The sequence below is a fragment of the Trichomycterus rosablanca genome, chromosome 16 (genome assembly GCF_030014385.1).
Source record: "Trichomycterus rosablanca isolate fTriRos1 chromosome 16, fTriRos1.hap1, whole genome shotgun sequence".
In the NCBI taxonomy this organism is placed as follows: Eukaryota; Metazoa; Chordata; class Actinopteri; order Siluriformes; family Trichomycteridae; genus Trichomycterus; species Trichomycterus rosablanca.
Genome location: NC_086003.1, coordinates 23,571,855 through 23,585,140, shown reverse-complemented (window position 1 = coordinate 23,585,140; position 13,286 = coordinate 23,571,855). Strand labels below are relative to the sequence as shown.

The window sequence follows — 13,286 nt, the reverse complement described above, 5'->3', positions numbered from 1 at the left end:
CCATGCAGCCACTGTCGGACCCTCTCAGCTCCAGGGGCGCAGTATGATGGCTGACCCTGCGCTCTGACCCCAGCTTCCAAACAAGCTGGGATACGCAAAGAAAGAATTTCATTGTACTGTATATGTATATATAACAAATAAAGGCATTCTATTATGTTATTCTGTTCATTAGGAGGTAGATGGTAGACTAAAAGTAGACAAAACAAAATAAAGAGTTGGGAAGAATTGATTGAAATGTTTTATAACTAAATATGCTTTATGTGAATTCATTGAAAAAGACAATTATGGTTGGAAGAGTTGAAGGAACACGGAAAAGTATGGCCAGCAACAACATGGATAGATACAATTTAAGGAATAATAAATGAGCCATTATGAGGCCTAAAGACCCAACCAGAAGACAGGATGTTCTAGGGAAATGCTAACCATATGGTCTCCAGGAGCTGTCTGGGAAAGGGCTAGCCCTCACTTACATGATCTATTACAGTGTCCTATGCTATTCAGCATACCAGTCCACCATGAACTGATACATAGTAATGGTAATAAGTCTTGAAAGGCTAGCTGGCTTCTTTTGTTGCAAAAGATAGCTATAAACAGTGTTTAATAACAAGCCCAGGCTATGCTAAATCTGTAACACAAGCAAAACAGCTTAAACTTTAGTAAACAAGGCAAGTCTTTAAAGTTGGTGGTTCATTAAAAGACTTACTATTTGAATTAGGTTACTGATTGTTTGTTTGCACTGTTGGATTTTTTCATTTTTTCTCAGTTGACACTGACAGTACACAATTTAGCCTAAAACATACACATTAGTCTGGAAAAATACACATTTTAACACATTGTTTCCACTTGTGAGACACCACAAGTCAATTTACATCCACTTTAACTGAGAGCATTATTTTAAGTATGCTAAACAATACAATTACATTACATGATGACATTACAGACAGGCTGTGCTAAAAAACAAAAAAACAAAAACATGTTTAAGCGTGAAGAGTTGATCTCATTTCTGAGTCAGTTAATAGGACTCACTGACGAGCCCCCCCCCCCCCCCCCCCCAACTTATACACATTTGTGCGTGTGTGTAATTTGGAAGTGTGGGGTCAGTTGTGAGGTGGTGGATGGGGGGGGGGGTGTACATAGGAGATGAGTGTGTTCATGCGTGTGTGCGTGCTTGTTTGTGGTGGAGTGATGCCTTAGATTCCGCATTGCCTGGACTAATAAGCATCTGGCTGCGTGACGTCTGAAAGCAACCTCAAGTGGATTTTTTCCTTCCTGTTCATGCTGTCAGCCTCGCAGCCGTAAGCACCGCTGCCATTCCCTTACTGCACGTTGTTTTTGCAAGTCTGCTAAATTTCATTTCACTCGCTCATCGGGACAGTATGGTCTGTGATCAGATATAGAAGAGACTCTCTGAACGATAACTTGCAACTATTTTTGCGAAATTGTCAACTTGAAGAAGTTTTATAACCTAGATTAATTCAAGTAGTGTTTACATGCAAACTTCATTACTGCTGCAACACTGCTGACTTTATTATCTCTAAGAAAGTGACTTAAACTTGTGCTTTTTTTTTATATTGTGACACCACAGATTATATCAACTCAATTTGTGCTTTTCTAAATTGTCAATCATGCTAAATTGTCAATAAACCTACTCAAGTTTGTGTATTAACCTACTACAGGAAGTCAAGAGCTTATCAAAGGCTTAAAGACTTTGAAAAAAACTGGAACATCTGGGCACTGGGCACAAATTCCCACATACATACTTCAAAGCTGATCAGTGGGGCTGAGGTCAGGGCTTTTATGTGGTTAGGCCAATGGAGTGTCTTCAAACTAAGCTTTTATTAATGTCTTTATAGACATTGTGCACAGGGGCACAGAGATGCTGAAACAGGAAAAGGCCTTCCCTAAACTATTGCTGCCAAATTGGAAGCATAGAATCCCATTCATATAATTGATTACACCTATTAGCAATTACTGTGGCTGAAACACATAAATTTAAGATATAGAAGCGGTATCCCAACAAATTTTTTGATATAGTGTATAATTTATATGCTATATAATTATATAATACAATATAACACAATACAGCTTTAAATTATAATACTATTGGCATAAAATATTTTATAAATGTGTAATTATTTTAAATAGATATATCAGTTATTTTATTTAAGTGATGTTAATTATCCAATGTTGTTGACTAACTCATAATAATCAATATCAAACACTCATGTGAGTACCAGTATCGACTGCATTTTAGCTGAACCTGTAGATTAGTTTTGGGATTAATCTGGACAGGGACGGTGTGGGGTACGCAGGGACATGGGTTTGGATGAGATTGCTCTCCTGCAGAGGAAGACCAATTACCACCACACACACCCCTCCGGGGAGGAATCATGAGCTGTGGCTCATCATGTGGCTGTGAGCAGATCCTCCTGATGGGATCAGTGCAGGGCCGGGAGCTGCTGTACTAAGCAAGGAAAGTGTTTCAGCAGAATGGTGCTAGTTGCATGTACAGCTTCAGACTCAGACTCATGTTGTTAGCATGACTTGGTCTAGACAGCAGCTGGTGCATAAACGGTTACATCTTTAGTTGGTTTATAAGCTCTCAACTACCTGCCTTATTATTCGGCTGACCATATTAAATATTATTCATTAACATTTACATTTGCTGCATTTAGCAGACGATTTTTTCCTCAAACAACTTACAAGGAATGACTGAAAACAGTTTGAGCAGTTATGGGTTAAGGGTCTTGCTCAGGGGTTCAACAATGGCAACTTGGCAGTGGTGGGGCCTGAACCGGCAACTTTTTGATTATTAGTCCAGTGTCCATCACCTTAACCACTGATGTACCACAGCCTCGAATAACAAGTAGGAACTATTGAGTAGCTACAGTGTAACAAATAGGGAATGGAGTTAGGTATGTAGTCTAGGTGAGTCTGAACTAGCCAACAGGACCCATGGTTAATGAATTTGGTAGATAATATGTTAATGGGTGGTTTGACCAGTTGCTCAAAGTTTAAATCAGTCTAAACAGTCTAACCTGACAGCCTTTCTCACCAGGTTTGGAAAAACCTTCGATAACTTTCCTATAGTGCTAAATGCACTCATAACTTATTAACACTAATAATAATGCATGTAGGACCAACAATAAAAGGCCAAACGTACCAATATATTAACATCAATAAGCTTATTATTAGTAAGATCATTCTTTGCTTCAATCTAATCATAAATGTTTTGTGGTGGGACGTTAGACCAGTCTTCAAAAACACAGTTACACACTGGACTTCAGAACCACTTATTATGGTTCACTGACTTTAAATACTTTTATACTGGTGTTTATCAAAGCACCTTTGTATGGGTTTAGGAAAAAAATAAAGGGTAACTATCATTTTTAGATCACAGGAACATTATGAAAAAGCATTTGAACCATAGGGTGCACCTGGTCCTGTAAAACTGGCTCATTTATTGGCTGTTTTTGTTAACATGTATAAAATAAATGATATAAAATAGATTATATGCTTCCAACTTTGCAGCAACAGTTTAAACAAGGCCATTTCCTGTTCCATGACTGCATAACTGCCCCTGTGCATGGAAGAGCGCCACATACTTTTGGCTGTATGATGTAGCTGAACAACATGAACCCATATGAACCCATACTCTGACAATGTCCTCCTTTAACATTACATGGCCTAAAATTACAGAAAAACAACATCAAACAATAAATTAACACCAGAAATTTAACAATTTTAAATGTTTAAGAGCCATGGCACAGCAGGCACACTATGTGCAGAATGTACTGTAGTAACCTGCAATGTATTGGCACTTCGTGCAGTACCCACCACCGCCAGATCAGAATAAAGCAGTTGCCCATGATGAATGAATGATAAATGTGTATTTAACAGTTCTAGCTATCAGCCTACCAGTATGTTAGTCTTAGTATTTTGGTTAAAGTAGATTAACACAATGTAGTCATCAGTTTTTCTTCTGCTGTGACCACGTCATTAAATAAAACAATGCAGTGATACTTTTAGTTTTTGGTTACTTAATAAATACTTATAGATGTAGTCACTGTAAACACTATGGATTTTAGCGTTATTATTCGGATTAAATTTAAACTTTATACATAGTGAACACCTGAAGTAATCAGTGTTCATTTGTTTCTCATGGATCAAAATAAACAAAAATATTTAATTAAATTTAATTAACATTCTTGAGTTAATGAGTATTAACGGCTTGCTGAACATTCATTACAAAACCATGCATGATGAATATGGATTTATGGGTTTTTGCAGTTATAAGAGCCTCAACTCCTGTGCAGAGCCCTTCCACCAGCTTTCTGATTGTCTGTGTTCGTTTTGATTGTGTCCGTTCAATCAAAAGAGAATTTGTAAGGTCAGGCACTAGGGTTGGATAAGAAGGCCTGGCTGGCAATACTCACACAAATTCATCCTAACCTTGGTCATTATGGTTGACGTCATGGCTCTGTGCAGGTCAGTGAAGTCCTCACAACAAACTCTTTATGGGCCTCGCTTTTTCACTGTTGATACAAAGTTTAAAGCATATGATTTTTGTTGACTTGTTAGCCATGGGTGTGGCTGAAACACCTGATCCATGTAGTGTATCTAGACCTTTCATCACAGCCCAAAAGTTCTTAGGGGTAACATTCTAATAAGAGATGAGTTGAAATAAAAAAATGCTGCAATTACAGCTCAGTGAGTAATGAAAAAGTGTTCTGTTTACTGTACACTTATCCTGGTGTCAGACAAACAGATAAACCATAACTGAGTTTTACTTCAGAGCCAGCTCATTTTGATTGTTTAATAAGTATAATTCATAAACACTAATGTGCAGCAGTCACAAAACATTAAAAAGTGCCAGGCAGGAACAAGATACCCACTATAAACACAATGAAGAGCTGAAGTGGTCAAGAGTTGTAACTCTACTTGAAAATGCTCTATAATCTGGGAATTAGACTTTTCATCATTTTAGCTTTATGCTCCCAGTGCGGCAGTGAAACATATTGTTGGTTCTAGCTGTTATTCATTTGACAATCAGAGCGCTCTGAAAAAAACAATGTCCTTTCAGCAACTGAATTCTCTGGATATCCTTGCATGGCCAGTTCTGGCATTGCAGGTCTCATTTGCACCTGGACATTTTATAAAACTTATGTATATCCTGATAAGCCTATAATCAGATGCTCCGATGCTTAAATAAACATCTGGTTAGCAAGGCCAGTCCTCGGCATATGCAGTATGAGCAGTTTCCCAGAGTGGCTTTTGGAGTAGAGACATCAATTGTCTGGCCACACTTGCTCATTAAGGAATTTTAAAGGGTCAAAATATTCAATTAGATCAAAGCACTTAATAGATTTTTTATTCATTTAACGTCACTAAATGTTTTATTCTGGGTCATGGTCCAGCTCTACATAACAACCGGGGTCATGGCTGAAAGGTATTCGCGACAGAATACCAATCCCTCGCAGGGCACCATATACACATCCAGTTTAAGGTGCCAGTCCACTTTTTGAACATTGAACACAGCCACACAGATGCAGGGAGAACATGCCATGCTCCTCACAGACAATAACCAGCAGAGAGGATTAAACCCAGGACTCCAGGACCTATGCTGCTGTGTCCCACCACACACACACACATATGGACCAACCTATGTTAACACCTGACCATGAGCTTGTTGTACATCCCATTTCAAAATCGTTTCTATCAATATGGATAAACACTGATCCCTTATAACAGTCTTCACAAAGTATTTCAGGTGTGGGTCTGTGGGGAGTATGTGCTCATTCATAAGATTGAAAAGAGCATTTGTAAGATCAGGCATTTGTGTTGGACAAATAGGCCAAGCTTGTAGATGATGTTCCAGTTTATACCAAATAGGTGCTGTGAGGTTGAGGTCAGGACTGGTCACTGGAGCTTCTTCACATCAAACCATGTTTTTATGGACCTTACTATGTGCACAAAGGCTACAACAGGAAAGGGACTTACCCAAACTAGAGCTACTAGTGCTACATGCAACCATATAATAATATATTAAGTAATTAAGTTGCTGTCCTTGAGTTGGTTGGACAAACAATTGGTTGGGAGTTCCCCATTCACAGGCATTAAAAAGAGTCGACTTCAAAGCTAAAGCTATTTTTCTTCTAAAAAACATAAGCTTGATGGACAAAAGTATTGGGACACCCTTTCTAATTACTGAATTCACGTGTTGCAGCCAGAACATTTGGTTACAGGTGTAATAAATAAATTATATAAAAAATATATGTTTCTAACTTTGCAGGGACAGTTCATGGATGGTCCTTTCCTGTTCCAGCATTACTGTGCCTTTGTCTAAAAAGCAAAGTCTATAAAGATATGAAGAAAAGTTTGGAGTCCTGACCTTAGCCCACTGAACAGCTTTAGAATGAACTGGAACATCAGTTGAGATTTTCTTGACCAACATCAGTGCCCAGCCATGGTCAAGCATCCTACAATTGGGTTTGTTTTCAATTCTTGCAGGTGTGGGGCTTCACCTTGCACTTTATTAGTGAGGCGTGACCTGCCATAGTCTCCAGCTGTGCAATAGCAATGGTCTTGACTTTTTGTGAAGTCTGCATAGGCATCAGGTTTGTCTACAGAATTGTCTGAGAAAGATAGAATTGTAAATACGTAGGCTGGAGGGCCTGGAAAACTCAATTTTGGTATCATGTGGGTGTTGCTTAACCAATGGAGACTTAGGTCTCTGCATGCTTCTGTTGCCACGTTATGCAAAACTTCACAGGTATGATAACAACTGTCTGTAGTGAACCTCGCCTCAGTGATCCATGTAGCCCTCCAGACTAGGGTCAATTAATAATAAGTAAATAACTGCTAAACAATAAAAATTCAGTTCTTGGTTTGTTTGTAAAAATGTCTCTAACTTTTTGTGAGCAAATTAAAAGAATCAGGAGAAATCAGGATTACTATTAGGATATTACGGCCATGTTCCAGACTACCTTCTAAAGAATATGTGTGAATAGGGAACAACAAACTGCTAGTGCAGGTGAAGTGACTGCTGTGCTGTTTGCTTCTTGTGGAAATGACAACAGAATATCATGTTTATGTACTTATCATTTTCTGTGTTTATTTTTTAGAATATAGTTTTGTGCAGAACTGGTATAATTTGACAGTTTGAAGTCTCTGGAGCAGACCATTACACAGCGTTGTGTTATTCCAGCAACTGACAAGTGTTAGCAAACCCAATATTTAATTTCAGCTAAATGTTTCAATTAATGTGTTTAGTAAAAGAAAGAGGAATATGGACAACCCTGTTGTTCCCAATGCAAAGTCCCATCATATTTTAGCAAGACAATGCCAAACAACATTTTGCATGTGCTAGACTAGCTTGTCTGCAGTCCTGGACCTGTCTCATCTCTCCTATTAAATCTGTAAAGCATTGCGAAGTGTCCGATTTAAGTCAAAGGTCCAGTACAAGTTCTCAAACCATTACAAAATAAGGCCCCTGTCCCAACTTTTTTGAAAAGTGTTGCAGCCTTCAAACTGAGAATGAGCATATAAAAAGTAATCTGAAGCATGACCCCCCATTTCCTTTTAAATATGATTATGAAGATAGTGTCTTCTCTGTGCCTATGTAATATAGGGCTAGTTTGTCTCCATTCATAATACAAGTACTTGGAACAGTGGCCTCTTTGCAAGGGTCAGACCAATTATGCTGGCTGGAAATTTGATTGGTAAGTCAGATATAATTCAAGAAATACTAAAAACAGGTCTGCCATAAATTAGAAGTGGCTAAAATATGATCGACACTGCCACGCAAGACAGACCCTGCTCCTAGGTTGGTACCAAAAAGCTCAACTGAAGTTCTGTCGCTAATCACAAAGACAAAGGAAAAACAGGAGCCGAGTCACCTTTCTTGCACGGCAGCTTCTAAGCCCATTGGGATATAAAGCTTTCTTGACTGTGAACTGTGTCATCATCAGCTTCTAACTTTTGTCAGACCTCTTTTTGAAGGATCTTGAAATACATCTGACCATACCATGTTTTTCTGCATTTATGTTAGTTGCAGAGTCTGGACTATACCCGGGCACTTAGTGAATTAGCCCAGTTAATACTTATGTATAAGGCTTATGTTGGTCTAGTGGTATAGACAGAAAAACTGAGAACTAGCATATTACTTTCACTTTTAGCTATTTGTGCCCAACCTCAAGCTTATTTAATGCTCTATTAACAAAGTGCCAGGATTCTAAGTTTAATTTAACGACTGACCCAAATAACAGACACATTCTAGATGGTGGTAAATGTGTGCTGGGGTGGATGGTTAGTCGCCGATGGTGCACGACCAACCATTGGCTCCATGAGACATCCAGACGTGTGGAACAAATGTAAACTGTGCCAGATTGGAATTCAGAATCAAAAGCAACCCCAAGACTGTCCATGAAGAGCGAGCGAGGTCTAAATAAGACGTGATTTTTGTAAAGTTTGAGTGCCCAAATGAAGGCATTGGCAGACGTAGCAAGTTGAACAGATAAGAAACGTGTTGATGGGGTAGAGCCACAGAGCTTGCGAGATCCGTGTGTGATAGGGCCAGCTTGGCAAGCAGGAGGCAAAGCTGCCTGGCATAGCGTGGTCCACTGGTCAGAAACGGAACGAGAGAGAGAGAGAGAGAGAGAGAGCAAAACAGAAAGAGGGACTGGCTGTGGTCCACTGGCGCCACAGACCCCTGAGCTGGGGAGAATGCGGGGGCTGCGTTTTTGCCTTTGAAGCTTTACCTCCCACTAATTCTGGCCTTCCAATTTCCACACGCTGCGTAGACACCCCACCACCATCACCGCCGCCGCCGCAAGCCCTCCCTCCCCTTCCCTTTGTCTCCCTTATAAGGCCAGGCCTGGTCATTTCCTTAGCAAGGATGTGTGTGTGTTCGTGTGCACGTTCGTGCTCGTTGTATATCGGCATGTGCTTGTTTTTTAATTCTTTTTTTATCCAGTTAAAGATAGCTATTGTGCTGTACCACTTTCTTTCATCGCTTCAGATTTCCTGCTTGCAGGTAAAAATATCTGCAGGTAGCTAGTTTGGTTAAAGGATTGACCGCCTACTTGTGTATGTCTCTATGACAACTGTTGGGTTAACTGGCAAGTTGTTCAGTGGTAGACAACATAGAAAGTCTTAATAGAGGTGGAGATTAATACCTTGGTGGAATGTAACACATACAATAGAAGGACTTAACAAAAAGGAAATTACATTACAGTACAAATAAGGTGTAAATAAAAGTTCATGACCACAGAGGTGTAATTAAACGTATGTAGCCTGAGTCTTTTCTCTAAACATTTAAAATACACATAGAATCTACACCGATCAGCCGTAACATTAAAACCACCTCCTTGTTTCTACACTCACTGTCCATTTTATCAGCTCCACTTACCATATAGAAGCACTTTGTAGTTCTACAATTACTGACTGTAGTCCATCTGTTTCTCTACATACATACCTGCTCACCCTGTTCTTCAATGGTCAGGACCCCCACAGTACCACTACAGATCAGGTATTTTTTGGGTGGTGGGTGTTGTGCTGGTATGAGTGAATAAGACACAGCAATGCACACTGTCACTGCTGGACTAAGAATAGTCCACCAACCAAAAACAGGACTGTGGGCAGCATCCTGTGACCACTGATGAAGATCTAGAAGATGACCAACTCAAACAGCAGCAACAGATGAGCGATCGTCTCTGACTTTACATCTACAAGGTGGACCAACTAAGTAGGAGTGTCTAATAGAGTGGACAGTGAGTGGACACGGTATTTAAAAACTCCAGCAGCGCTGCTGTGTCTGATCCACTCATACCAGCACAACACACACTAACACACCACCACCATGTCAGTGTCACTGCAGTGCTGAGATCATCCACCACCTAAATAATACCTGCTCTGTGGTGGTCCTGACCATTAAAGAACAGGGTGAAAGCAGGCTAAAAAAGTATTTAGAGAAATAGATGGACTACAGACAGGTAGTATATGGTAAGTGGAGCTGATAAAATGGACAGTGAGTGTAGAAACCAGGAGGTGGTTTTAATATTATGGCTGATCAGTATATATATATATGTATATACGTATATATATATTTGTTTTTATGGCTGGTTGTTACATTGTGTTAAAATGAAAGTGAAGTAATATATGGATGTGTATAATTATGTGTAAACCTAAATATACTGTAATTGTCAAGGGTCTTCCACGAGAATAAAAATTGGGTGGAACGCTCAGTGAATTGACCTGTCGGAGACGTGGGTAGGTGACTTGTTAAGTGTTTGCAGTAGAAAAGCATTTGCCCACTGAAAGATTGATTCCAAGCTTGATTACAAACAACAACAAGCTTGATTACTAACAATGTTATAATCATCTGTGGCCGGGAGTCCAAAATTGCATGATTGGCTATGCTACATGGGGAAAAGCTAAAGCCTTCCCATCTTACCTATTAATAAAAGAGACACTAGCAAGCCTCCAAGCACATTGATCTGTCTAATGACGTTGCTTGAGCTGCATTTTAAAAGGAGGTGGTAGCCGTCATGTAATCTTTGTAGCAACAACAAATTAGACCCATCAGGGGTTTTACCATTCTACTGCCTTCCCTGGCATATTCTTGTGCTACTAAAATGCATCTATTTAAAATCTCTCTTTCCTTTTTCCATCTCTAACACTATTTTTCTTTCTTGTAGTTTACCACTTGCAGGTGGGAAGATGACCGCTGACGTCTAGAGCAGCTTTGGGGCACTGGGGCCTGCCTTCCACTGGCTGGCCACCCTATCAGTGAAATAAGAAGCTCCTCCTTCACCTGAGTTTCAATTGGACATAGAGTACTGCCTGGTTTCAACGTTACCAGCCCCCCTACCCCCTCCCCAACCCTATCCCTAACCCACATACACATACATACATACACACACATATCCTGGGGCTGGACCATGTCTGGCCGACGGCCGGAGGGCAGCCGGACACCCGAGGCGCAGGACAAGGACAAAGAGCGGGAGCTGGACAGTTGCAGGGAGAACAGTCCAGTCATCGAGCGGCGCAATCTCAGCGGCATTATCAGTGAACCTCTTAGCAAGAGCTTAAAAAGGTCTCGAGCGCTTTCCCAGTACACTGCTGCATGCCCACAAAACACCAACAGACTGAGCCATAACAGCCAGGTCAAAAACAAAGTCCAGTCTGGCCAGCACAAACAACAACAACAGCAGCAGCAGCAGCAACAACAACCGCAGCAACAGCGTTCATCATCCACGGCTTCTGCATTAGTGCCTGCCAAAGTGGATCGGACCCTGGAGCAGGCGCTGGAAGGACACAACGGCCTGTTGCACTTTGCCCAGGCCGCAGCGCTGCTTAAGCGAGCGGGCATGGAGCACATGTTGCTTCCGGCGGGAATGGCCGCAGCTATGGGAGTGGGTGGAGCAGGTACGGAAGCAGTGGCTGACATTGAGGGTGCATCATCGGGTGATGCTGTTGGAAGCCACACGGACTTCCCGTATGGTGTTGGAGGTGGCTTTCCCTTTAATCCAGCGGGCCTTTTTATTATGACGCCTGCTGGTGTATTTCTCGCTGACAGTGCCCTGCACATGGCCGGCCTGGCGGAGTACCCGGCGCACAATGAGCTGGCCTCCGCCATCAACGCCGGTAAGAAGAAGCGCAAACGTTGTGGTATGTGTGCACCGTGTCGACGCAGAATCAACTGCGAGCAGTGCAGTAGCTGTCGCAACCGCAAAACAGGTCACCAGATCTGCAAGTTTCGCAAGTGTGAAGAGCTTAAGAAGAAACCCTCTGCTGCACTGGAGGTAAGATGCCAAAAAAAGAGCACTCCAAAGATCTAGGTTCTATGACAAAGGTTCTATGTAGTCTTTATTATCAGTTAATAATCTTCTGCCTGGTGCAAATGCAGTCGCATCACTGGGGCAATGATGCACCCCTTTGTACAAAACAGGTCTAGCTGCTGGGGTCACAGAGGTGCCAGATGAGGCTTTAAGGGGACAGTTGTCAGGAATAAGGGGCATGAATCGATGAATAGACTTGTACCATAGGGACTGAACAAATCAATCCACCTACTACACCTCATGTCACTCTCCATACTGTCTGCTTTGTTGGTGCTGCATGCTTAAAAAGCTTTAGACTAGTCTCAGGTTAGCCTTGGTTGTAGGGAGGCTCAGGTTTAAGGGTGTGATGTGTGTGAATGACATGTGTATGACATGATATGTGGCAATGAGTGTAATGAGTTGTAGATTGTAGTATGAAAGGAAGAGCAGTTTTGAGCGAACATTGGTGTATGGCATGGTACATCTGGTTGTTGGACGGTCATCTGGATTACCTTACATTAATGTTCATCTGACCTAATGCACCGCCAAACCTTCTGTAATGTTCAGTCAGTTTGTCTGCATGAAATACTGAAAACCGACAGTTATTGATTTAAACATTCTAACACCATAAGAAAGGTTGGGCTAATGCTAATCATTTTGTTGTTAACTTGTCACACTACCTTCTAATTTAAAATGCAATGTGAAATGACTTGAAACATGGGTGAATTAACCTTATTTTTTAAATTTAAGTTAAAACACATGGGTCAATTAAGCTCAAAAGTTCAATGCATACGTTTTAATGCAGTATCTTTCGAATAAAACAAACTATAACAAGTTATGTGATTATTAAATTAAAAGAAATCAAATTTGGCTGACCGTAGATCAGAGATGTTTGATTCCATCAGAAAGCAGTGCAAATACAAAATCCATAAAATGACCAGTTGTAAACTGGTAAACTGTTTGTGTGTGTCTGTGCTTTAGCTCAGCAGCTAACTTATGTTGCTAATAAGCTAGCTGTTTTACTAGTGAGACAATTAACTGTGTAAAAACAAGTTAACTAATATAATATAATAATGTTACATTTGTCTGTGTTGTAGCTCATCAGATGACTTGTTTTTGAATGTTAGCAAGCAGGGTAGCTAGCTAGGAAGTGAATTGATTTGGCTAATATTAGCCAACAGCACTGCTTGGGTACAACCAGCCTAACCAGCTAGAATTCTGTAAGTGTTTAAAACCCTCTAGGACAAAAGATCTGGACTAATATGACTAGTTAAAACCAGCCCTATTAACTACAACTAGTCTGTAAGGTTCCAAAACTCTTCTAGAACCATGGATTGACTTGACGACACCAAGTGAAATTAGAAAAGATGTCACCACCATCCTGTCAGGCTGATCAGTAATGCCAAATGCGTTACTTCCAGGAAGTGTATTTGGCATGTAAAAAATAAATACTTCTTTATTTTAAAA

The 13,286-nt window shown here is 40.6% G+C and overlaps 1 protein-coding gene across 1 annotated transcript in view; it reads left to right on the top strand.

Annotated features, from left to right (window-relative positions):
- Positions 1-13,286, top strand: part of cxxc5a (CXXC finger protein 5a) — a 32,038-nt gene that overhangs the window by 1,591 nt on the left and 17,161 nt on the right. The window contains exon 2 of the mRNA XM_063011645.1: positions 10,698-11,804. Within this exon, the coding sequence (XP_062867715.1) occupies positions 10,941-11,804 (864 nt within the window). The 5' untranslated portion in view covers positions 10,698-10,940. The remainder of the gene's footprint in view (positions 1-10,697; positions 11,805-13,286) is intronic.